Source organism: Ischnura elegans, chromosome 2 (assembly GCF_921293095.1).
Source record: "Ischnura elegans chromosome 2, ioIscEleg1.1, whole genome shotgun sequence".
In the NCBI taxonomy this organism is placed as follows: Eukaryota; Metazoa; Arthropoda; class Insecta; order Odonata; family Coenagrionidae; genus Ischnura; species Ischnura elegans.
Genome location: NC_060247.1, coordinates 67,823,926 through 67,851,798, shown reverse-complemented (window position 1 = coordinate 67,851,798; position 27,873 = coordinate 67,823,926). Strand labels below are relative to the sequence as shown.

At 35.5% G+C, this 27,873-nt stretch overlaps 1 protein-coding gene across 1 annotated transcript; it reads left to right on the top strand.

Annotated features, from left to right (window-relative positions):
- Positions 1-15: 15 nt before the first annotated feature.
- LOC124153908 (condensin complex subunit 3) lies at positions 16-27,873 on the top strand. Its single transcript, XM_046527308.1, has 20 exons — positions 16-363; positions 2,858-3,064; positions 3,156-3,296; positions 3,614-3,701; positions 4,936-5,166; positions 6,227-6,374; positions 8,681-8,884; positions 13,136-13,264; positions 13,431-13,644; positions 14,011-14,169; positions 14,317-14,457; positions 14,591-14,698; positions 14,986-15,100; positions 15,185-15,357; positions 16,083-16,200; positions 17,112-17,332; positions 17,536-17,712; positions 20,925-21,200; positions 24,185-24,291; positions 27,210-27,873. The coding sequence occupies exons 1-20, from the start codon at positions 247-249 to the stop codon at positions 27,283-27,285; spliced, it is 3,150 nt and encodes a 1,049-aa protein (XP_046383264.1). The 5' UTR covers positions 16-246; the 3' UTR covers positions 27,286-27,873.

Below are 27,873 nucleotides of genomic sequence, written 5' to 3'. Positions count from 1 at the left end.
GGCGGAATCGGCGGGATCGAAATTGAAAGCTGCTTGCCAGTTGGACCGTTGGGTTGGGTGTTTATCGTGTTTATTTTCTGTTTGGCATTTTTGATATCAATTTAAATGCATTTAGGTCGAATGATTTTGACGTGGACAGAGTAGTCTTATGTGCCCTATGTGAATGTCTGTGAAAGTATTTCTCGCTTAAGTATTTTAAGACTGTGAATGTGAATATTTTGTGCCTTCTTCACGAGCTACAAGAAAATGGCTGTGAAAAATCTTCAGGTCTTGAGAAGCAAGATGAAGCATGCATTTAACGAGGCCCAGTTCAAGACAGTTCATACAAAAGAAATAAAGGATCTACAGAGTGCATTTGGAGAGGTAAAGACTGAAATGTTGCTTCTTTAGTTCTCTTATTGCTAATTATTCCGATGTATCTTTGGAGAATGTAGAGATACATTTTATTACTAGGCCTTTACCAATTTTATGCTTTTTGTTGCGGTCATTTTTTTCTCATATTGGCTTTTCTTTTGGGTACAATACAATGTCATGAAGTTTTCAATAGATAAAGTATTTATTCCTTTAAATCGGTGTCTGTACCTATAATTTTTATTTATTTAACGGTATAACGAGCGCAAGATACAGAAGTTAAAGAAACGACCGTGAATACCAGAATGCTCTAATCAGTTATAATTAGAAAAACGGTACGTTTTTTTTTAATTCGAAAATTCGACTTGTTTACTTAGATTTCTTGTTCCATTATATCCTTACATTTTGTTCCCATCCTTTGCAATTTTCTTTATTATTTAAATGCCTCCCATACTATGTTCTTCCAATAGCGTTTTTAGGCAGTTATAGGTGTTCCTGAGAGCCTTTGGTTCATGTATTACTAGGTGTAATTATAACTTTTTCATTGTCTATTGCCCAGATTTATAATTTGATCGTTCGTCAAGTCTCATCATTAAAGTGTTTCAGCTTCCCTTTGTTTCTCGCGCGAGCTCTTATGAAATAGTGTAAATTAATCCATAGGTAAGGGGTTCAGAGGAGAAGCAATTAAGAAAGGTAACTACTTAGGAAATTGCTGTAAGGTTTTCTTGTAGGGGACCATATTGTACGGCTATCATTCCATTGTTATTATGCAACTATGATTTAATTCTGGTCGCTAGTTTAGCCCCTAATTGCATCCAGTGTATGCGACTAACTCCCTTACTCGAATAACATGTCCTGATCTCTCTCTTGTAAAATTATGTCCATCCCATTTTTCTTTTGATTGTCCTTGTTTTCGTATGATTCAGCCTTCTAATTTTTTTCTGTTCACTGTTATCCCTTACCAAGCATTATTGGCTGACTTTAATTAGTTTCATGTCATTTTTATTATTCAAGATTTGAAGTTGAAGGCTCTCAGTATTTTTTGGCATTAAGTATATGGGAAAGGGTGCATTGGAAGAACAATTTTTGCATATGGAAGGTTTGGAAAGTCATTTACATATATGTATACTTCTATTTCATCTGCCATTGCCTTCATTATGATAAGATGCCAAAATTTAGCATGAATGAAAGAGCCTACTTTGACCTTCATTATGGCTCCCAAAGTCAGTGGGAGACTCCCTCCTCAACCCATTTCCCCCAGGACCAATGAAGGTATTTCTTCCCTCAATCAAACGTAAACATATGATGGTCTAACTCTGAGTTTCTTTGTTTTCATATGTTTAAGACATGTATTTTCTGTTCACTCTAAATACCTGAAGTGAAGTGGCCTAGATTGTTTGGGTGGTAATCAAGGGCTTCATGATTCAAATCCTGGTTGAGTCCATCAGGCACCCTATATTAAAATCCTCCAAATGTGGGGTGGTCCAAAAAAAGAAGTGGCCCCATTATCCTGAATGTGAGAAAATCACTTCCCTGTTGCTTGTTTTGGGGTGAAGTCCATGCTCGCCTATCATTACCCCAGTATTTCGTATGTGCGCACCAAGAATACCAGTGCTGGTCCAAATTGTATGGGCCTTCAATTCTACAATAAATTGCCACCTGAACTTAAGGCACCATTAAGTGTCACTACTTTTAAGACCAACCTACTAAAATATTTGAAATTAAGAATGTATTATTCTATAGATGAATTCTTAAACAAAGTTTGACGTATCCTGCATCATTGTATATTTGTATTTATTGTATATATATTTTTTAACCTGACGTGTCCTATATCAGTGTACCCCTTGTACTTCTAGATCTCTGGACAAATAAACATTATTATTATTATTATTGTTTGTGTATTTCAAGCCCAAAAGGAATAGCCGATAATTTAAAGAAATTATGGAAGACATTTAATTCTGGGTTGAGAGAGTTTAACTCTTCCTCTCTAAATATGTATGACCACTTCATGCGGCTTATCCCTATTTAAGCTTTGCCACTTTCCCCTTCGCCTGATTCTTTTCTTGATATCTAATGGCATCATGCACTTTTTTAAATTGAAGTCATATTTTTTAAAAGTAAATGTGCGTCTTAATCGTATATCTGCTTAATTCATGAATTTATTTGAAAGAAATGACTCTCGTTCTAGGAGGGTTTTCATTTTTTTATGAGATAAATAAATTTTAACTGCAACAATTAGATTAGATACATAGGACTTGATACTTGATTCCCATGTTCACTTTTATTTTTGTATTTTATTGTCTCATTTCTATTGTGCGACACTGTTAATAACTGCTCATCTTCCAGGACCTTTTGTCAGTGTTGTATTATAATGTTGACAAAATACCAATTGGTCATCTTTAGTGTGAAACAATTTGTTTTTCTTTCTCTAATTTTAATGAATTTCTATTGGTGACTCATGAAAATGCAACGTAATTTTTACTAATGGAAACCGTTTTTATTTCAGTATTCACTGAGAGACTTTATGATAGAGTTCATCTCTTGCCTCAAAATACCATTAAGCTATGCGAAGAAACTAGTTTCAGTCGAGCGAACCTTGGATTTTGCTGCTAAATTCTGTGTCTCCTTTGTCCCTGAAAATGAAGAAGAGGAGGATGAAGACAATGCTACTGTGGATCCCCTTCTAAATGGAATCTTTGAGTTTATTTTCAAAGTAAGAGAGATATTAAATTACTTTTTTAGCTTCAGTAATTAGTCTGACTAATTAATTTAATCTGTTGAATAATCCCAACTGTTGCCTCTAGAATCATGGAGTTTCAAGTGAAGCAGTTCGTTTCCGTGTGTGTCAGTTTGCCAATAGACTGCTTGAATCGCTTCCCCCAAGTGCTGGCTTGGACATGAATCTGTGGAATCAGCTTCATAAGTGCATGAGTGAGAGGCTTAAGGTTAGTAAATTCTAATAATTTAAAACTGTTAAGTGTAAGTATGTCCTCATATTGATACTCATTATCAGAGATTTGTTCTCGCATTAGTATGTATATAGGTACTTAGTTTTAAGTATACATATAGCTATCATTACATAATGTACGTATTTGCATTGATTTTAGTTTTTAAAATGCCAAAATTTAGCATGAATGAAAGACCCCACTTAGAGTTATTTACTGTTAGCTCTCATTTTATTTCCTTGGTATAAGTTATCAATCATGCTACTACTTCTATCATTTCCATTGAACATTTTTTTATGCATGTTCTTGATCTCTAGGACAAGAGACCAGCTGTTCGGGCCCAGGCAATAATGGCTCTGCGAAGACTGCAGGATCCATGTGATAAAAATTGTTCCGTCATTCAAGGTACTTAACACTGCCAATAATTTAAAATTCTTTTATGTGCAATGTGGGGCACTTAATTTTTTTATACTGATGAATCCAAAGTTTTCTATCTTGGAAAATATTAACCTGGGGCTCAATCTGGAACATACTGGTTACTCATGGGCTCTGGCAGCGACATGGTTGAAGGACCCCAATAGGCAAATCCCCTCCTTGTTATGACAAATTCTGAGCCCTGAAGGGTTTTCCCTGCCAAGTCAACTTTTGGGGGAAATATATCTTCCACGATCCAATTTAATATTAGATGAGTGGCTTCTCTTTACAGAAGGACATAATTTTTGCTAATGGAGTGTATTTAATGCAAAATTTCAGAAATGATTTGTAATAGATAAAAAAATTAATATTAAGTGCATAGTATTCCTAGTGCTCAGTGCAGGTTTTGCATATTTTCGTGTTGCTTTTATTTTTTTAATGCAATTGTTGAGTTGGCTAAGTTGTGCAAGTTAACGAAATACGAGGAAAATAGATGAAAGCTCACTATTGAAATAAGCTTGGTGAAGCTCCATCATGATTCTTGGAATTTTGTTGGAAAAAAATGTGGAGCCTGTTTATTAATTTAGCTTTTCTTACTTTTAAAATATACTTACTTGTGAACTCAAGTAGTTCAAGTGTAAAATTTGATGTTTAACTGTATCATTATGAATCATCCTGTAAAACAACACCTTGAGAATCAACCAAGGATAAAACTTAGTGTTTCCTGCACAGTTTTGATGTTGATGAATTGTAATTCCCTTATGTCATAGTCTGGATCGTCATTGCTATCATTTGGCAATTATGACTCCAAGATGTTCAAACTTAAAAATCATGTTGAAATTAAAACTTAACTGTTCTTCTTTAGGAGCACTACATGAAGGTATTTCTTCTTTGGAAGTACAAATTGAGTTTTTCTTTATCTATTCAAGCTTCAAGAAATTTACATATAACCTTGCAACTTTTTGGTCTTAACTTGGTTTTAGAGCTTTTTTTCTGTTATTGGCCACAAAGGAACTCTCCCTGTAGTTTCAAGTTTTTGGTTTAAATACTCCTTCATACGTACAATAGCTTTTTTTATTTTTAGCTTTTAGCTTATATACCTGCATTTAAAACTAAATTTGTTAACTGATGACCATTGCGTATAACTTGCTGGTTGATGAAAATGTTTCAAAATTTGCATCATAAATCTTTGCCACACCTATATATATTCTTGCTTCTTTTTCAGCAATGAAATTCCATCTTGCAAATGACCCCAGTGCTGAGGTCAGATTGAGTGTCCTCTCAACCATCGCCACCACCAATGATACTGTAATGGATGTGGTCATGAGAACACGGGATGTTAGTGAAACCGTGCGCCGTCATGCTTATGAGTTTCTTGCTGAAAAGGTTGATGTGAGGATCTTATCCATTCAGCACAGAGAAAGATTGCTTCAAGCTGGACTTAATGATCGTTCTGGTAATTTATAACGTTTAGTTTTAAAATTTAGCCATCACGTTAGTCTTCCAACACCTTCACTTGAAAATTAAAGACTATTCGTAACCTAAGAACAATTCGTGATGACTGAGATTTTATTTCAGTTAGATTATTGAGAAACTATAAGCTGACTCTTATTCCATGTGTTGTACCCATTTTTATCAAATACCATGCATGTGAAAATGTAGCTTACTGATGGCTAATCATGACTTTTGAGTGTGCTTGCTACAGGTTTTCAAAACTGAATTTTTGCGTTACCTTGTGCATTAAAAGTTCTATGATGTTATTTGCTGTTTATCTGGTTTTGTTTATTAGTCCTTTCTTTAAATGTTTTTATTACAAATATTGTGAGATTTAGGAAGAAGCTGCTATAATTAAACTGTGTAGTATTTGATTTTTATAAAGTTGTAAAGTGGTTGTTAATCAAAGTGATGGTTGATTTGGTTAAGTAGCAGTGATCGGTATCAATAATAGTGTGGGCTGAGAAATTAAGGAATCTAAAGTATCTGAAATCGATCCAAGAGTATTTCCTAGTCAATAAAAGGGTTGTTTGACAACACATGCGTAGCTGTCATAATGATGAAAAAAATCTCATTTGCACTATTACAAAGGTTAATAACTGGCTTGTCTGAGGTTATTTCCTAAAATCTATCATACAGTGAATACAATGGATTGGAAAATACCTGTCATTTTTAAGCATTCTTTGGATTATCTGTTTATCAGTTCCCTTATGAACCCCTCCCCTTCTATCCAATTACTTCCCTCCTCCATTCTCCCTTTCGTATATTTCCCATCCTGAAAGCAACAGGTATTGGAATGAATTGGGTGCAAAAGGTCATAGAAATATTAGACAGAAATCGGTGTCCAAACTTCTTGGGAGGTGATTGTGAATGGTTCTCATCATTTTCAGTTACATATCATTTTACCATGCTCTGTTGTGCAAAATAATCTCCTTATCATAGTTACTGCATTGGTAGATTTATGTGGTCATTGATATGTAAGGTTATCCTTTGATGTGGACAAGCGTGTTTTCATGTTTCAGATGTTGTAAAGCGGTTCGTGAAGACTAAATTTCTGGCAAAATGGTTAAAAAGTTGTAACGAAGATATTTTATCTTTGTTATCCATCCTTGATGTGACCAATTGGACTAAGCCTGGTCTTCTGGAGTTGGTACTCAAGTGTTTATGCAGGTAAGCTATTTTTGGTTATTTCAGTATATACATATTTACTCTGTCATATCTATGTAGTTATTTTTCTGAATTTTTTTATGCCTTACCTTTAATATCTGTTATTAAAGTTTTAACTTGCTTCTGGGTTACATATTATGCAATTAAATTCATTTCTCGAGTGAAAGCTGAAAGTTATTTCTTATGTGGAAGCTGATCCATTTTGTATTGTGGAATTTTAGCCTTGAATACAGCACACTCCTGATTATCCAGGCTAATGATGGGGAGAGACTGCACGAATTATCAGAAAACGCAGATAAACCAAACTTTCACTTTAATGTCTTGCAATGTTCATAATTTATGTAAAACAAACAATATATTATGATTATTTATGCATTTATTCGGTTATTTTTGAATGCTTTTACTCATTGAGAGCTTTCTTTGCCAGTCCGCGATCTTTTTATAAATGATAATGTATTGTTTGTTTTATGTAAATTATGAACATTACAAGACATTTAAGTGAAAGTTTGGATTATCCGTGTTTTCCGATTATTCGTGCCGTCTCTCCCCATCATTAGCCCAGATAATCGGGAGTGTACTGTACATTAGAAGATTGTTTATGTAGAAATCTAAGTAATGGAAGCATGTATACATGGCAGATTTTGCTGAATTTTTCAAAATTTCATTGCTACATTGCCAGCAACATGGCAATCTAAGCGATTTGATTGGAATCTCAAAGTTTGGCTGTCTTCTCGCCAATCCCACAATAGTCAGTCAACTAATTTGCCATTTTCTTCTGTAAAATATTTCATTTTGTGACTATAAATATCTAGATGTGATTTCATACGACAGAATTCATGGCATAAATGTGCAATGACTATTCCTCAAACTTTCCAAACTCAATTCTGAGAGAAATGGAAGTAAGTAGAAGTTTACATTGTGCTACGCCCAAAATTACTTTAAATTCTACCAACTTCTTTAATTTACATGTGATCACTTTGCAGCAGTGAGAATCAATATCTTGTTTAAAACCAATTTCTTCAGCTGCTGTTTTCCTAGGTGAAAGAGTCTTTTGAAATCATTCTTCCAATGATATGGTGATATCCCATATGTGTAGGCTAGAAAGCAATAAAATAGAGACGTAGCCATTGGGCACAGGTCAGACTTACAGACTTCATGAAGAACGCACCTGACAAATGGCTGGTATATGCACACTGAAGTGTTGGTAGCAGTCGTATTTCAGTTCCGCCACTTTGATCATAAATGTGCAATTAATTTTGCATCAACCTCCAATTCTGACCTGAAGATGTAGATGGGATTGCCGGTAAAACTGTTGTCATCAGGCATTTGACAACATGGTGGATACTCATGACATGGAAATCATGTGAGCATTTACTACTCATCATGAAGGCCTTTGCTAGTAACTAATTAGTTACCTAATATTTTATCCATCTTTGTCTTTCACTTCATCAGATGCAGGAGCTTGTTGCAAACATGTTCATTCATGTGCTCCACTGTGCCTTGTAAACTGACGCATGCATTACAAAGAAATTTGGACATCATCAATCATTTTAATTAGTTATCCAAACATTTTTTCATTGGTGCGTTTTCGCCACTTCATCTCTTAGAGCTCTCAAGTGTCTTCAAATAAATATGACTTTGCAATGTTTTATAACAGGTTAGAGGAGGTTGAAAGTATGAAATACATATATCTTACCCTAAACACTAACTTTGTTACTAGCAGGACATTTTCAGTATGCCTTAGCTAAAAGCAGGATTTTTTGCATGGCAAAGAGGCTTCTTTTGGCAGGGAACGTCTTTCACTTCATTAGAAGCGGGAAATTGTTATAAGCAGGTTCATTATACCACTGTGTCTTGTAAACCATTGCATGCATTACAAAGAAATGTGGACAAATATCATGAGTAATTGGTATTTTGAATCCAAAATACAATTGATCTATCAACCTATAGGTATAAAATTCGAGGAATCAAGCGAGATGGAGTGGAATTGATTCACAATGAAAGATGATTTGCAATTTTCCACAAAAATAAATTTAATCCGACCCGAGTTTCGATGTTACTAATTTTTTGTACCTTGAAAATGATGTAGTAACATCGAAACTCAGGTCGGATTAAATTTATTTTTATGGAAAATTGCAAATCATCTTTCATTATAACCTATAGGTACTTTTCCTAGCTCTAAATGCCATGACCTAATCGGTAGAAGTATGTTTTCCAAGTATTGGGAAAATCTATAATTATTTGATGATGAGCGCTATTGAAATGAAGAGAGCTTCATGGGATATATATATCACTATTATCCATTTCAGTAAATTTGAAATTGAAGACCTGATTTCATACACGGAGCTGGACAAGGAGGCAAAAACTGTTCCATTGGCCAGCCTTACACCTGAGAGAGCTCTTTTCTGGCGGTATACAGCTCAGTATTTAAGTGAAATGGATGAAGGAAACTCAACAGAAATGATGGAAAGAATTCTACCTAATCTATCTCCAATGTGTGATTATATCAGGAGGTAAATATTACAATAAGTCTTTTTATTATTTACATTTTAACATTATCTTAAATCACTTTATGGTGTCCTGTATTTAACATTACACCCATGTCTCGTATAGCGCAAGGGATGCGTTCCTTGGGGTCTTTGCGCTATACGAATTTGCGTTATACGAGAGCGTTTTAACATTGAGAAGATAGGGATGCGTTCCTGGTAGCATAGGTCTTGGGTATTGAATTTCCTCTAAAACATATATATTCCCATAAATAGCCTTAGAAAACATTAATTATATAAATGTTTATTGTTTAAAACATCTTTAAAGATAGTATGCACGCATTTGAAGACTTTTATTCACGTTAAAAAAAATTCTTACGTCCTTTTGAAATTCCCTCCTGTTGTGCGGGTGGGCTAACACCTGATATCTCAGGGGTTCTGAAAATACTGAAAATACCTGCTTGCCGTTTAAATTCTGGAACCAACCGGAGCTTTCACTAAATGTCTCGGAGCGATTACCACTCTCGTCTTTTTGCTCTGATTCACTATGAACTTTCCGTATGTGTAGACCGCTTGGTTGAAGTTGGTGCGGCTGAGGTCACTGATGTTTTAACTTCGTCTTTATTCAGAATAAGGCATCGTGCGTTTAAACTTCCGCGCAATATCGCTTTGACGTTCTCCATTTTCAAAGCAATTGACCTATATCAATTTCTCTTCTGGGTTAAAGGTTTTTCTTGATAAATTCTTGATTTTTCTACCCGAATTCCTATTTTTTGCCATTTTATCTTGGTTTTTACTCTGCGTGGCTCTATCGACATCACCTTCTACTGCTGACCTGAATTCTTGAGACGCAGAGGGCCTACGACTGCGGGGAGGGAACGAAGCTATTGTGTTTGAGACTCTACAGCGGACCCTCTTATATGTTGATGCTATTCATGCGCAACTCGGCCACCCCTCCATTTCTCCCCCGTGAATACCGATGACCTTGAAGGCTTTAGCGTAGACTCTCTACCTGGAAGTCAATCGCCCGATAACCTATGACGGCAAAAATTACGTCTCAACCAGTATTGCTTAAAAAAACTCATTTCCACTAGCCCCACGCTTAATTAATGATCTAAATTAACTCATTCTGTTAAGGAGACGAGATAAATTACTTCGGTAGGCCGGCTATCTGGACCCAATGACGAGTAATACTTTTGGCCATAGCACAACAATGGATTTCGATTAATATATAAACAAAATAGAAGATTTGAGGCAAGCAATAATATTAATATGCGTAAAATGATAGAAATTTCGTGTGTACTTAGCGCAAGTTCACGTTTTATCACGAGAGCGTTTAAGATTTTTGATTAGGCTACACTGCGTTGCAATGTTTCCCCGAGGAACGACTTTGCGCTATATCGAAATTGCGCTATACGAGACATGGGTGTACTTTCCAATTGCTAATATGGTTTGTATTTTTATTCAGCTCTTTCTTACATGATTTTAAAACTATGCAAGTATTCGCCCACTGCTTATGTTTACATATTATAATGTTGGAAGACTTACTCGGGGAGTGTCCAAAAACTGGATCTCAGTATTCAATCAAACTTAGTAGACTTGCAGTCCATTGGGTACTTCCATTAATCACTCCTAATTTGGGTTTATATAACTAATTATTTAAACAAAAAAGACATTTAAAAAATGGCAGCCTTGATGAATAACCTATCAAAAGCCTGTCTTCACAGTCATCAGTGGCCAATGTATGACTCTCGAGTAGAGGAACGACATGGGAGTCATGCGGTCTGGTGGAACATTTTTTTTCATCTCTTTACCATTTTTCTTTTGTGGAAACCTGTGGAGCACCACTCTGATACCTCCACCTCACAAATGCTCAACAATCCGAATCAAATCCGCTCATCAAGTAGCCATTGTAGTACTAGATGAGTCAAAGTCTCGAGTCTAGTGGATTTGATTCGGTGGGTGATTTTTGAGAATTTGTGCAGTGGAGCTATCGACACACTTATGATTTTTTTCCGCAAAACTTTATTTTTTTTAGGGTAAAGCTTTTTACACGTATGGTAGTGGTGAGCACGTTTTCATTTTTCATGTGGAGGCAATATTTTAATTATGTTACGTCACATCATAATTAGATACATTCATGCTCTCTGCATTTGATTTCCTGTTTTATGTTACAATATGACACTATAGACCAAATATTCTTTCAATTCACTTTTAGTTTACTAACCAGAGTTTTGCTATTACTCATTCAATATCTACTCAAAAGTTGACCACTGCACGGAGGGGTAATAGAAAAGCATGAATGGAGCTCTTAAAATTTTACCTATTAACTCGATAATTCCCTTGCTATGAGGGGCAATACCAAAATCAAGGAGCAAGGTGCTTTTTGGGAGTCTCCCATTACAATACAACAGTTGCCACACACTGAAAAGATGCTTCTGCACCCAAAACTGCGGAGAAAGAAACCTTTCCTTCATCAGACCACCCCAGACTTTGAAAGAGTGGAAATCCATAAGACTACATCATATTGCAGCAAAAGTGGCAATCAAGTGTTGAGATAGTGCAGTAATACACCTAGTTACAATACGGGCATAAAATGTTTTTAAGGCTGCCTCTGTATGAAAAAAATGAGAAAACGTCTGCTACTGTGGAGTGCTATAAATTAAAAAAAACAATCCTCACAAATAATATAGTTTTTAGGAAAAAAAACATGGATGAGTGTTGCTCTGCAGGCTTCTGAGGGAGGAAATTTATGAAGGGAAGACAGAAAATAAGTTACATGAGTTAGACTCAAACATATTTTCTCCTTTAGGGAATCACACACATTGGCCACTTGGGAAACGATGACTCTGAAGATAAGGCTTTCAGAATGGTTTTCATGAGAGCTGGAATTAAAAAAAAAACATTTTTGTTTTAACTATTGATTATATAACTGTAAACGGGTGGTCATTGGTGGACAGCATGTCTGCAAAGTCTGATTGGAATCTCAGACCCTGTTTTTGGACACTCCACTTGTTAGTTATCAAGGTGGAAATGAGTATGGGATGGCACATATCTCCAGCTTAGATATGCTTTCATAAATTCATTTCAATGCCGTTGGTATTTCTATAAATTTTATTGGAATTTTATGACACGCTTAACACTCAAAAGTTTCAATATAATGATAAAATAAAAATATTTTCATGCTGATCATAGTACAGTGAGTCCTCGTTTAACGTCACTTACCGTTCCTGAAAAATGTGACGATAAACGAAATGACGTTAATCGAAGCACAATATCCCATAAGAAACAATGTAAAAAGTGAATATCGGCTCCTAGACCTCACAATTCCTACGCGAAAAAATTTTAGCGTATCATATTTGGGCCATTTCTTACGATGGGAATGCCAAACTATGGCATAAACACGAGTCCCTGTCTTCATTGACGGCAATACCAGCAGCGACGTACATCCTTCTCCATTTTTGTATCTTCCCACGTTTGTTTTTTCGGCTTCGTTATGGTGGTCACGGTGGTCACCTGGGCATCATCATCGCTGAAACATCGTCGCAGTTACAGGAACCAAGATTATTGAGAACACGGCGAAAAAGTGACGACAAATACTCCGAGTTCTACCCGGAAAAATTCCTAGAAATCACTTCAGGTTCCAGAAAACCGTTATGTAAAGTAAAATTTGCTAAAACTTTACTTGACATTTACGCACTTAACATTTGCGCACCTACCTAAGAATTCATTTTGCAGAAAATTTGCTATAAACGCAATCGAAATTGACAATAAACACACCGTTTTACACTTCGTTCAGACTGACTGTAATACCGCCCACAAAACGAACAACCTGCAACGCCCGCCGCTTCGCATTTTTTCTCGCGCGAAATTTAAAAAACCTGACCAGACCTGACGTTATCGCGAAGCAAAGGCGCGATAAACGAATGACGGTCTCAAAATTTTCGTGACGTTATCGCGAAATGACGTTAAACGGGGTGACGTAGAACGAGGACTCACTGTACTTAATTTTCATAGTCATTGCTTTGGCAATTAGTCCATATGTTCCAGCATTTCATGTAAGACTTGGTGGGGTTTGAGTCAACTGACTGGTCTGATGTTTTGTCTGTGGCCAATTTTAAGCCCTCATCAAATACTACTATTTTATTCTCATGTAACTGGTTGTCTGTTTTGGCTTTGCCGCATTAATGTACCTGAATACCTTCTCTCTGGTTATAAATTCTATTCCATAGCATTTACTTTTAAACTAATCCGTCTTTTTTTGCATTCTGTCTGTAGTTTCTTCAGTTCTTCGTATGGAAATGTCCAGAAGGACGATAGTTTTTCTTTAAACCTTGAGCGGAAGTTCATTCTCAAACAACTTGTGGAGGCAACAAAACTCTATGATTATTCTGATGAGACAGGAAGGTAAAAATGAATTTTTAATGATAAATTTTAATTTGCATGTGTGTAATTATGATTATTATGTCCTTTTATCTTGAAGTCACTCGGTGGTATTAGAGAGTTAATTCATTGTTAAAATTCTCCTTTTGGTGCATCATTTGTCGTAATTATGGTTCATTTTATCTTCTAGATCTAATTTGAAGGACTTGCTGATTGACTTGCTCTTAAGCAATGTAGTGGAGGTTGATTTGGTGCCAGCAATTGTACCTATCCTAGAGGGAGTTATTCCAAAGACTGTTGATTTCATCCAACTGATATCAGATACTGTGGAGAAGATACATTGCCCATGTGTTTCTCAAAAGAGACCATTACCAGAATGGGAAGTCAGAGAGAGGAAAATTAAGGTTGTATGGCAGCATAACTAATTATTTATGTGTAATCTTTTGAATAAATCAATTCATTCAAATTTATACTCCCAGTGCATGTCACTCAACAACAATTCCATTTTCTTCTGCTTATTTATTATTCATCATGGAAGAAAAAAATGCTTTCATAAGTCAGCTTGCTTACTTTCCCCCTATTTTTTCTGTAATTAGTATGTAATTCAAGGATTTAGACATAACTTCAAGGTTTTTTCTTTTTAATGTTAGGACACTGATGCATCTATATTTCTATTTATTATGCATACCTTACCTATTAGTTAAGGAAATATGGTATTGAAGCCTGAAAATGCTTATCAATTTGTAAATTATAATGTGTTGGTATTCCAGAAAGCTAAAATAAGAGTAGAAATCAATGAAGAGATAGAAAAGCAGGAGAATGCAATCATTCAAAAGGATTTCTTGCTTGCACAGACCATAAAGGAAACTCTTAGAAATCTTGAATCTCAGCTTGAATCATTGGACTTGGAGTCTTTTGTTGAAACAGATGTGAGTAAAAATTATTTTATACTTTTATTTGTTTATCTCATAACTTTTCAGTCAAAATTCACCTTTAATTTGTTGTATATTCCTCCATTCAAGAAGTCATTATTTTTTGCTTTCTGTTAATTAATAATTTTTTTAATTCCATGACAGACGATCAAAGAGCAGAATGATCCAGTCACATTGATTAAATGCTTGGAAATTATAGTGAGCATGCTACAATCGTCAAAAATCAAGGCAATATCTCCAACGCTTACCAATTTAAGAGAGGACTTTGTGATGAAATGCATCACGGTGAGTGATAAATTGGTTAAATGTGTATTTGTTTCATCACTGTGACAGAATCTATATTTTTATCTTTGGCTTACGTGATCTCTATATATGACAAAAGAGATTGTGTATGATCAGTTTTACTTCTCAATTTTAGGTCACTGATAATTACACTGTCCATTCAAAAAGTCTGGAAGCTCTTGCATTATTTTGTCATCTGGATAAAGAGTTGGCCAAAACTAATTTTGTCTTCTTCTTTTGTGTGGTAAGTTCATAGTTTATGATCCCCCTTATAAGCACTTAATTGAATTTATATCTTTTCAAATAAGATGAAGTAATAATGTTATGTTCTGGTTTTTATTCTAACTTTTAAGTTTGTTGTGTAATTTGAGTCCCCTTTTACATAAATGTACATATTATGTATTTTTTAATGCTTCCATCATCAGTATTTGTCCCAATGTCAAGTCCTTGTGGACAGTTTTATCCTTATATTGCTAATAAAACTCTTTCCTTTTCATTTTTGTGTATCAACTGTGTAAATTTTATTTTTAGATTTCAAGAACAACTGATGAAGATCTTGAATTGGGTGTATCTGCTTTGAAGGCCATATTTGATATTCTTTGCTTGTTTGGAATTGAATCATTTGATGTTGCAGACATGCCTGAGGGTATTATTTTGTGAACAATTTTCTGTTTTATATCATGTTTTGACCAAGTTTCGATTTTCTGAGTTTTTTTTTTTAATCCATTAGGTTTTGACGATAAGCCCACTGAGAAGGAAAGGAGAAGTAGAATAATGGATGATGTCATTGATTCAGTCTCTACAGATGACTTAGAAAGTGACAGTTCTGGGATTGCTGCATCACACAAGGAGAAGAAGAATGTGAACTTGATGACTATTTTAACCTCATTATTGGATCATAAGGTATTTTTATGCATTCGTACTTGGGAAGACACAAACCTAAGGATGTATTTCCAATGTCCATTAGATTTTCTCATGCAATGGGTAAAAATCTGCATGTTAATATTGAGACTGATTTCCATTTGTCCATCCTCAAGTTAAGATTCATTAATAAGTATGATGTACTCCAAGTAAATTTTAGGCTTTATAACCTTGAAAGTGTTGCTATGTGGATGAAGATGGGTTTATTCCTTATGTCTTTATATTAATATTGTTTATCAGCATCAAAAGGCATGCTCTGGGATTTTAATTGAAGGCAGCAATCAGCAATCAATGTATATTTCATGCTGATGAGTCTTCTTGGCTTTGATGTAAATACATATGGCATATTGTCTACTACTTGATGTCTTCAGTAAATACATAACACGAGGGAGTATTGATTCCCAGAATAAATTGTTGATAAAACTTTTGTTTGCTCTGAAACTTCAGTGAATTTAACTTCAAGGTTAAGCTAGGACACAATATTATTTTCCTAATATGAGCTGACCTACTTAATGGTAAGTAAAAAAAAGAGCTAGCATTGTCACGAGAAAAACTTCCGGGTGTGAAGTGTACAATAAGAGGAAGACAATTTTTTTCATGATTGAATATTGCAAGGGCTTCCCTGACGCACAGGCCTGCTCTACTCACCAACAATTGAAAGGAGTAATGATTGAATCTAATGCTTAATACTCTTCTTGCTATTGAAGCACTCCAAAATGAGGTCTGTTGCTGTGGAAGGACTGTGCAAGTTGCTGTTTCTCTCCAAGATATTTTCTCCAGAACTTCTGTCTCGGCTTGTTTTGATGTGGTACACCCCTACTTCAGGTAAATATTTTCATAAGATATATATGTTAGCTTATCAAAAGCAGAAATTTCCTCATATAATTTTTCTGGATGAGGGTGTTACATATTTTATTCTTATATAAAAATTAGCATGTGCACTCGCAAGGGGAGACCACATACCTCGCTACGCCTTTTTCAATACCATATTTTTTATGGCATTTGGGCAGCTGAACGCTTCTCAGAATTGGTAGTGGTTCCGTTGAGTTGGCCTTAATTTGGTGGTACTTTTAACATGCTTTATACATATTATTCCAAAACAGCTGTTTGTCCATCCAGCGGGTCAGTTAGTGTGGTGGTTAGGATTGTTAACTCACACTGGGAGCACCAGGGTTCGAGTCTCCATCATGATGGTATTTTTAATGTTTTCATTTTATCATTTGGTGACAAGTTGATACATATTTTATTTAAATTGCAGCTAATATAGGCTGGAGAAGAATTTTTTATCATCATAACAGCCTTTAGTTATTAAAGTATTGTTATTTTGAATGGAGAGATACATAATAATACTATGTTAGAAAGGGAAATTTCAGATTTCTGTAGAATTCCACTGCTCAGCAGAAAGAGTAATTTTCCATACCCAATGAAAACAAACAGCCATTGTAAATATACATTATTAATGGTTTTTGGTGTTGATTTTTTGACACATTTTCGTGAAGGAAATATATAACTTCTTCCTGTTGATTGATTGATTGAGGTTTGCACTTCCAATATATTTTGTATTTTCGAATTTGCTGTGCTTCTATCATAGGCTTTTTGTCATGGCCCACAATTTTGTTTCGTACTATCAAAACTGTATTATGCCGATTCATGAAATGGCGAGTTTCCTCTGAGTTGCTGAAGACTTTTTTTAGTTTCATCTTTTGCTTTTACTGACCAGAATTAATTGTTTTCAGGAGCTGATGATGAGAATTACTTTCATCAGCTGATGGGAACTTTTTTCCCATCATATGCAATGCATTGTGAAGGAGCTCAAGAGAGTTTGGCATCTGCTTCCCTAATAGCATTGCGGACATTAATGGACGCACCCGACACGTCCCCATTGGCGACTGTGGATTTATTAAGTGTTTCATCATTCTTTTTGGATCTCACTCGTCCTGGAGTGTCCCGTGCTGAGGTGAGGAACTGTCTGATCCAAGTATGAATTATTTATGAAAATGCTTGTTAAATGAGAAGATGAAATAAATCGGTAAATTTGGTCCTTTTAAATTTGAAAAGTATTTTTCATCTTCATTCAAATTTCATTGATAATTATATGTTATGACAAAATAATTTTATATCAATTGATTTTTAACATTAAATATAAATGTTTGTTTTCAGCCTGAAGTCAATATGCACAACCACATGGGAATTGCATTTTGTCAGGAAGTATTTGAAAGTTCTGATGCATTAGCCCTTCAAACGGTGCTGTTGCGCTCTTTATCAATGATGGATATTGCTCTGGATGATCCATTGCAAAAGCAGCAGTACACCGCATTGCATAACAAACTCACCAAGGTAATTCGAGCATATGGAAATTTTCTCAGGAGTTTCTTGTGAATAATGTTTTTTAAATGTGCTACTTCGAAAAATTCTTGCATTTGTATTTTAGAATTAATTTAGTGTGGTAAACCATACCTCTTAACCCACGGTTTTAACAGATTTTCATTATCGATTTTTATGAGACTTTGATACTAAATAGTGCAAGATGAGTTAAATATAACGAGTTCACATAAATGTGTGCCCTGTTGAGTTTCCTCAGACTAAAAATAATTGAATATATCTCTCGGATTCTGCTTGATTGTAGAAAAATGTTGTGGATAATAATTAATTGGGTCATTTTTGTTTTTCAAATGATAAAATTTGCTAAAATCCTTGAGAAATTGTTCCAGAATTCATTAGTCCATGAGTAACCAATTTTTAACTATAAGTCTAGCTGCATTGTTTTAGGCTACTGTATAAAAATTTATTTCATAATGGCTAGCTTGAATATACTATAGTGCTGTGGTACAAAATATTTTGTAATTCCTGAATGTCCAGATTTCAAAATATGATGCAGTTGTAGTCTACCTGATGAAGGTTCAATTCCCTAAGAAAAAGATCAATATCAGCTAGTAGTTCATGTAATTAGGTCATTTTCTCCAGTCAGTCTTTTTTAGATATTCACCATTAAAAATTAGTGATGGGTTGATTCCAAAATTTTATCGATTCCGATTCCGATTCTACCGATGCCGATTCCATCGATTCCGACGACATTGGCTCCAAGAAAAAGAACTACAAGGGAGAGCCCTGAGTAAAGTCATATTCACAGTCATAATTAAGATTAAATACTACTTATATAAATCATGTAATATTTGGCCCTATCAAATTCTCAAGCAGAAAAACCAACATGCTCATGCTCAGCCAGCAGGTTTTGATGTCTCCATGCTACAGTATTACTGCCTGCAGAAAATTGCCTTTTGCTACATAATTGTGTGACTGGAAAAGTACTTTCCTCCCAAAATTGCAAGATTTCGGAAACTTGAAGTATATCATCGATCTTCATGGATCTTGAATCCTCATGGAACTCAAGTTGCCCAAGCAAATGAACTAAAGAACTTAGCTTTAGTTTTGTGGAGCCAAAAATATCCATACTTCTCACGTCGTTTAATCAACCTTAAAAACTCTTTGTTTTTTTAAGTTCAAGAAAGAAACTAAACGCTACCAATGAATATCACATCGGACGGACGCAGTAATAAAAAAGGCTAAAAGATGCCTAGTGATGTGAAAAAACTTCTTTCCGCGCGACTCACCTCTGCGAAGGCGGAGAGGGAAAAAGGGTATCGGTTGTTGCCTTTCGAGGAAACAGTTCATTTTCCTCTCTCTTTAGCATGCCGACTTAATCTCTTCACTTCACTTCAATACCCGAACCATATTTCTTAAGGGTGGGATGGTTCCGAAAAATATTCAATCCTTAGTATTTTCACTCGAGTAATGCGTTAAATGGTCAAGTCGATCTATACGTAACCCTTTTTAACACCCTCAGTTTAGTTTTTTAAGTCAATGAAGATGATTATCCGTGCTTTAAATTACGATTATCAAGACTAAAATTTTAAAAAGCTTGAAAAATCGGCCTCAGTTACCGAGTTCTGCGGCGTGTGGCTCAGCCTTACAGCACCTTGGCACCTCAGCCTTGGCGCACGATTGAAAAATCGCTCTTATTTCCTTTTTCGCATAAGTTTTTTTCCAAGATTTCTGCTTAGTACCCTTTAGAAATCTCTTTTTTATATTGTGGTTCAAATTTTCCGAGTTATATTTTTGGTAAACGAAAGATAGTTTCTACTTTACGTCAAATTTTAAGTGAAAAACGGGTCGACCATTTCGTGCTGTAAAACCAGACAGATGAAAGTCAAAATCTTCAAAAGTCATTGGAAGTATAGACAAAGCACCAAGTGAAAGGAATATTGCGTTTTTTATTCCATAAAAATCATATTAAGGCAACACCACCTGAATAAATTTAAAAATTTTTGAGGGTTAACTAGATCGCGTGTGGTTTTGAAAAGTTGGTCATGTTTGGGCCACTGTATCATCACTTAAGCGTCGTATTTAGGTAAAATGGCATTTAAGTATATATCTGGTAATTATTTATGAGTATTAAGGCTAAGTTTCAAGTCTCTATCCCCAAATAGGTGATTTTGGACTGGATTCCAGCTTTTTCCGATTTCGGACCGGTGTGCGCCGGGTCGGTAGACGATCGGACGCCGCGGCTGGCGTGAAGATATTCGGCCCCCAAATCGACAACTATAGTGTATTCGGCAAGCTGAAACTACCAAGCCAAGGCATTGGAAGGACTTATCGGATTTAAAAACAGTATCACTACATGAGTTTCATGATAGCGCTTCCTGTCGGCAGACTACTGGACCTACTAGCCTCGAAAGGCATGTAACCGTAACTTATTCCACTCGACATTTGCAATGCTACTCGAAATACTCGAGTCGGGTACCAACTACTCGACTCTACTCGAACTTTCGAGTACTCGCAAATCCCTAGAAGATAATGTGTTTTGTTGTTACGATAACGCGGTGCGAAAATTCAAATGACTGTTGGAAACGCAGTCATATTTAAATTTGTGGTTTGAAGTACCACTGGAATCGGAATCGATTTTTCACATTGGCAAGTACTCATTTTCGATTCCGATTCTTGGTCGAGAATCGAGGAATCGAACCGACCCATCACTATTAAAAATTATTATGATCATTTCTAAATGGTGGCCACTCTTTGTATCATCAAGAAAGTCTGGGAAAGTTGTGGAAAGAACAATTGTCCAGAAAGTCAAAGTTTTGGGAAAATTACTAGTCTTGATTAATTATATTTGATGATTAATCCAGACTAGTATGATGCCAAGGGGCGATTTTTCCTCATTCACTTTCCCTCAGATACAATTATCTTTGATATCTGATATTCTGGATATCAATAAATCACTCTGGTGGAATTCTATCAATATGAATCATGCATTTTTATGATTTCCTTTTAGGTAAACATTTTTCAACTTTAAGCACACTTCTACATTTTGTAAGAATGAGTATTGGGTAAAATATGTGTTATCAGATTGTTTGGATAGAAGTGAAAGTATTCCAGAAGGTATAGAGAAGTCAGGGGATTCTAGGTTGATACATATTTAAGTGTCTACACTGTGCTAACTTTTTTTTGGGTTAAGTCTTTTTTTTTCTAACAAACATCGTGCTTTCCAGTTTCTCAGTGATAAGGTGTGCTTGAGGTACCTGAAAAAATTTTATGCCAAAATACAGCAGAATGAGAGGCTTAGTGATGAAATGGAGAGAAGTAAGGACTCTGACTGCTTGGAAAGTAAGGAAACAGATGATTTGGAAGCTACTAAGGAGACAGATGATCTGGAAAGGAGTAAGGAGCAATTTGAAAGAGTTGTTCCTGATGCTGATGAAGAAAATGTCATCACTCTGGGTCCTCAAAGAGTCAGCATCCTCTTACGTATGCAGAGGCCCCTGGTGGTAAGTTTTTTTTGTCCAAATTTACATACAGAGCGCTCCTGATTATCTGGGTCAATGATGTGATGAGGTGGCATGAGTAATCGGAAAACACAAATAATCAAAACTTTAATTTTAATTTCTTGTAATTTTAATAATATACGTAAATCAATCAATCAATTATTATTAGAGATGTGTGAATAGTATCTGTGAATACTCGAATACTCGAAAGTATTCGATATTTGAGATCTCGAATAATATGCTAAAGGTACATTCTCGAATACCTCGAATTTCGTGCCATACACTGTTGCACGGATGTCTTTGGTAGTTGACTCGGAAAAAATGTAGAAAAAACTAGTCATTTAGTGTATGCTGCACTGCGTTTGGCTAGTTGACAAACTACATCAAAATTGTGGATTAGAGCGGTGAAAAGAGTTCGACATGGGGAACCGAAAATGATCGAAATGCCCCGAATCCAAAAATCCCCGTTTTCCCCCACCAGGAGAACCTCAGTGCTGTGGGATAGTAACTATGTAGCACAATTCCCAAAATCCACTATCCCCTCCATCCATCAGCCTTCGGCCCCTCCTCTGAGGCTTTCCTCCTCTCCCAAATCAAACAAAAGGCCCTAGCTGGCGCAGGGTTCCTATTAGGAAGACCATGAATCAAAAGCTTCAAAAGAAAATATGAAGTTACATGAGAATAATAGAATCCTGTTTCACCCTTCCCTCTTTCTCCCCCACCGACCTTTTTCTGCCTACCTGCTTCTAAGTTCCCCATTTCTGGAGGTCAACTGCTGCATGAATCATCTACTAGCCCAAAAGGTATCTAACAATGACTTTCGGCAATTGATATTACACCTTTATTGGATTGAAATATTAGTAATGTGCGCGTAATTTAAAAAAGAATAAGACCAAACACAACGTACTTCCGACTTTATTTAAGCATTTTACGCAAGGAAATAAATGTCAAAAAACAATGGAGACTTAGCATTCTGGCAAAACTTGATATCCTTCCAGCTGAGCTTCTCGGAAGTTGATGTGGTATTTTTTTCCGAAAACATATATCAAATTACAATTTATGAGTTCTGCTATAAATATCTATTGTCACAGTCGAAGGGATATTTTCTCAGTATATTTGGTTTCCCCCTGCTAGCAATTTGAATTCATCTGCTTATCTCGTGAGAACTCCCAAAGATGGACTGAAAATAATTGAAGAAGAAGAAAACCTGGTGGAGAAGCGCGTGTATTTTGCAAAACGCCTCCGATTGTCCGTTAGCACTTGACAGTAGGAGTGGGGGTAAAGCGAGCTACCTGTTGAAAATAAGAAGCTGGATGAAGCCAAGTATCAGATGAGCGTGCTGCTCTTATTCTTACTGCTCTTTGTTATCTTAACTAAACAACAAACAGCAAAGTGCATTCTTATCTACCAAACGCCATTTCAGCGGCATGCCCATCTGATACTCGGCTTCATCCAACTTCTTATTTTCAACAGGTAGCTCGCTTTACCCCCACTCCTACTGTCAAGTGCTAGCGTACAATCCGAGGCGTTTTGCAAAATACACGTGCTTCTCCGTTGGATTTTCTTCTTCTTTAATTATTTTCAGTCCATCTTTGGGAGTTCTCACGAGATAAGCAGATGAATTCGAATTGCTAGCAGGGGGAAACCAAATATCCTGAGAAAATATCCCTTCGTCTGTGACTGTGACAATAGAGATTTATAGCATAACTCATAAATTGTAATTCGATATATGTTTTCGGAAAAAAATACCACACCAACTTCCGAGAAGCTCAGCTGTGAGCGTCCTGCCTGATTCTTTATGAGGCTAAGTTTTTCACTCCTTGTTATTCATTTTGATCTGCTATGCCAGAAATACATTCTTGAATAATGATTAGATTATTTTGCTGATAATTGCAATTACATACCTTGAACCTCTGCTTTTTGAATTTCATCAATTTAATTAGAAAATCAATATTGAGGAATACTAGAGCACTTTCCTTCGATAGTACACTTTTTTCTTAAGCATTTGATTAGTAATGATAAGTGCAAATGTACAACATCAGAATGAGTTTAACCATGAAATTAATACACTTCATCATGGAAACAAAAAATTTATATGCACACAAGTATTCTAGGGGATTGTGGTAACCTAGCAGTTTGGCTGCTGATTGAAAGGTCCCAAGTAAAGTCTTTGGACACCCTCAGACAAAATCCTTAAAGTGTGTGGTGAGTCAGGGAAAGTTACTGGCCTCTCTTTCCTGCTAGTGTGAAATTAACATGCTTGTGACCAAGTCTGGGGGTGAGCCCTGCTCATGGAATTGGGCTTTAAATAAAATGGCAGGACATACCTAGTTACTGGCAGGCACATAGCTAGAAATTTTGGTTTTGGGGGTGTGCGGGTGGTCTCTACTGGTTGGTTGTCAGTCATGATGCCCTGGTAAACTTAACATTCCATAAAATCAGGTAAGTATACATTTTGTTTGTACAGTGCTGAAATTTAAATTCATCATCAGTTGGCTGAAATTATGAAATCAAAATATATTGTACAATGGATTATCAGACAATAGGCTCCTCTGGGACTAGTGGTCTCCTTTGCAGATCCACTGCCGTAAGTCACTGCATGGGAAACATTTGGGGGGGAGGGAAGCTGAAGCACCCACACCATGTGGTTATGTTCCTGATTACTGGCTCATATAATGGAACTTGTAATTGTATTCTTCGAGGACAAGATATATGTACCTAATTTTATTAGGGTAAGATTTTCCAAGATGGCTGACTGTAGTTAATCCAATGCCATTGGAGTGGAAGCATGGATATGGTTCTTAATTCTACTTCTCGAAGAGAAAAGATGCACTTGAAATTCTGTTCTACTCAAAGGATCAATTTGCTGGAAAGATAGCATATTATAAAGTGATGTTCTTTCTTCTAAGTTACTTGTATTTTACATTTTGCCTGGGACTATGTACTTATACTTATTATTTATTAATCAAGAATAAAATCTTCTTCAGGATGCTCCTGATGTTACTGTTATTGGCCCATCAGATGAGTCGGATGATGATTTTCTGGAAACAGCAAAGGCTGATATTACAGATAAAACAAAAAATTCCATCAATGGGTAAGTACAGATATTATTCGTTCAGTAAGAATGTGTTGTCCAATATGACTATCAGCAAGATTTAATTGAAAGAGAATGGTTGCTCATTAGTTACATATATATTCACATAGGTAATTATGAGAAACAGATGACAGGAGATAGCTCGCCGATTACTATTGGTGGTGGAAGTATAATATGATGATGAACAAATAGGGGTATTATGGTAATAATTGTTTTAATTGTTGCCGTACTTTATTTGTATATTTGAATGCAAATAGTTTTATTTGCACTTCTCTCCAGTTTTATTTATTGGCTAATCCTTTGTGATAGAATCGAAAACATTTTCTCAACATACTTATATGATAGTAATGCTCGTGCGTTATAAACATTGCTGTAGTTGAACATATTGCTAAAACAGAGGATTAAAGCACCAATGTATCATGGAAATACTTCTTAGAAATCCTACACCAAGGAATCAATGAATGTAATCCAGAAAAACTGAAATGCGATATTATGGAACTTTGCTGGGACAACAACAATGTTAGTAGAGAGCTTAGAGACCTTAAGAAGCCGAGAAAACAGTAAAACTTGTTCAAACAGTTCATTATTTAGGTGAAAAATGAAAAGAATTTGAAGTGAAAGAAATTCACTCTGCATGATGCTCAAAAACCATAAAATCAATGCGTACCGCACTGCAAATTCGGCTGGTAGCCAATAGAGACTCGTTGGCTATGCATTAGGCTTTTACTGCTTGAGGAATTAAGAACAGATATCTTTCAGAGCAACTCGGAGAACATCATAGAAGAACCCTACTATATTTCCTGGTCCGAGAGAAATGATAAATTAAAAGAGATATTTTTCCAATAGCTATAGGAATTTGTTATCCCCAAGAGCAATAAAGGACTTAAGTAAATGCTAGGCATTCGTATCTACATTTCCTTCCTATTTGTGAATGACTGGTGTCCTAACACCTGTTGAGGCAACTTATGGTGTAGTATGTAGGTATAGGTTGGTGAATCATTCACAGGTGTTCAATGGTGCTCGGCTTCTTTTTATATTTTCTTGGTGTAATTGAAATAAGTTTTAAGTCATAACTATGCCTTATTACTCTCATATTGACTGTTCTGGATACTTTAGTTGAGTGTAATTTGCACCATGGATTTTAACCCTCAACATCAATGAAGTTGACCTTACTATGTACAGTGCAACCTCGATATAACGACACCCCACGGTGCACTAACAAACACTCGCTATAGCGAATTGTCGCTTTACCGGAGGTGGAGCAAATAATAGCCAATATACCTGTTGCGAACAGATATACAGGAACAGGAGTGGTGCGGCGACAGATAAACATCTATCCGATAAACGTAAGCATAAATCCAGACGATAGGCGATGTTTTTTTGCATCACTAAATTTCCTTACTCAAATAACGACTAACTATTCAAACAATTTATAAGCGCCGCACTGAATAAAAATCATGCAAAGCATTGTTTCATCAATCGTTATATTTATCAAACGACAGTTTGTTTGAGTCAAATGCCTCTGCCCCAAACTATGGGTAGGGTCATGATATTTTTGCAAAGGATTTTTTCACAAAAGTCTGCAATTATGCATGTATTAAAATTTTTCCTAGCATGAGAGTAGGGTGTCATATTGGATAGTTATATTACTTTTGCAAAATTTATACATTTTCTATTTGTACATGAAATTCCCATTGGTGACCTGGGTACGTCTTCTAGGTGGCAATAAAGTTTTGAATGATTTATATCATACCAACTTTTTTCAAGATTCAAAGAGATGGTAGTGTCTCATCTTCAAACTTTGGTTGAAGAAGTGATTTATCAAAGGTCCCTCTCGTTTAAATTTTTGCGGAGTAGTATGGACAACGACCTAGCTACATTGACACACCAGTGGCTAAGATGTGGGGAATATAATTTTTTTTTTTCAATTTTTTTCTGTCTTTACTATTTGTTCCGCTGTTGCTCTGCACCAATTCTTCGATGTTTTTGAAACAGCTCAAGCCACTTGAGATTACATTCTCCAATCATCACCTTAAAGAAACTAGTGCTATTTTCCGATAAACCATGTCTAACTCCTTTATTATTAGGTGATTGTTGAAACACTCCCTTCCAGGCCTCAGTGGCCTGGTACTTCTACATATGTGTGAAGTTTCTCATCCAACTGTTTTATGATATTCAATGTGTAGTCTCTATATAGTACATTGCATTTGAAGTCATGTTAGAGACCATAAGACGGCATATGGCAGGGACAATGTTAATTATCAATTTTAGATTCAATAAAATTTAAGTTCATTGCTCAATGAAATGTCTGAATGCTTGTGTTTCTATAGGTTTATAGGCTTGATGTTTTTCTAGTGCAGTATTTTTTAAAGTATGTATTCATGATATCTGATAATTTTTTTTCTTGGAAATCCAATGTTTATCATTTTTAATGCTACTCTTAGCTGATACTTAATACTAGTAAGTGCTTATTAAATAATGTTTTTTTCATTTTGATATGTCAAAAGAAGCAATTTCTTAATTGTTTTCACCCCCTTCTTAACCGCCTTGAATTTTTCCAGATTGACATTTTCATTTGTTAGCAATGGTGTCATGGTACCAGAATGCCGTTCTGGCACTAGTTTAGTAAAAACATAATAGTCAAATAATACTTTTATCAATTTTGGTGCCTCGAAATTTCTAATGCATACATTTGTTGCCAAAATAAAAATTTGCGAACGTAACTTACATACAAATAAAAAAAACACAGTAATATTTTACTTTTAAAAAAAGTACAGGGAAAAACTACTGTATGTATAGGGAAGTGCGTTCTGGCACTGCTAATTTTGCCATGACACCACTGTTTGTTGGCAATAGTGAAACATTTTGATTTATTTATAATTTTTAATGAGTTACATTTCTTAAATTTTTGCATACAGCTCTCCAAAAAGCCTTGAAGACTTTGATGTGGAATCTCCACAATTTTCCAGGAAAAGAAAATTTACGAAGAGGTGAAATTCTACATTGAAAAGTGGATATGAAGTATGAAAGGTGTCTTAACCAGTTTTTTGGCATGTTATTTCTTCTGTAAAGTTTTTCCAGATTATTGTACATATATGCCTTTTCATTTTCTGTTTATTTTGTTTTCACATATTCCTACTTGTAAAATAAGTCCATCAATTCTTTATCCTTAAATTGTAAGAGTATTTTTCTTCCTGATTTACTGTTTTGCTTTGTTTTTGTCAGCCCCAGATTTTTTACCCTGCCTGCAAAAATATGAAATGGACATTGTTTAGATGACAGGGATTGCTGATGACTTATTAGCATAAAAATACTTTTGCAATTATATAATTTCAAGTGAAAGATCAATATGATAATTGGTTTGGTGTGACCTATCATTGTTTGGTGCAATTATAAAATGCCTTAGTATCATTCGAAGTGAGATGATTATTCTGATACTGTGTGAAAACTATTTTCTTCTTAACTGTCGTAGTACAAAGAATGCATGCATCTTGTAACCAATATTTTTTTATCTGTGGAAAATTCTGAATGTCTTCTCTTTGAAAAAGATCAAGATTAAAAAGTGTGGATGTATGGTATGAA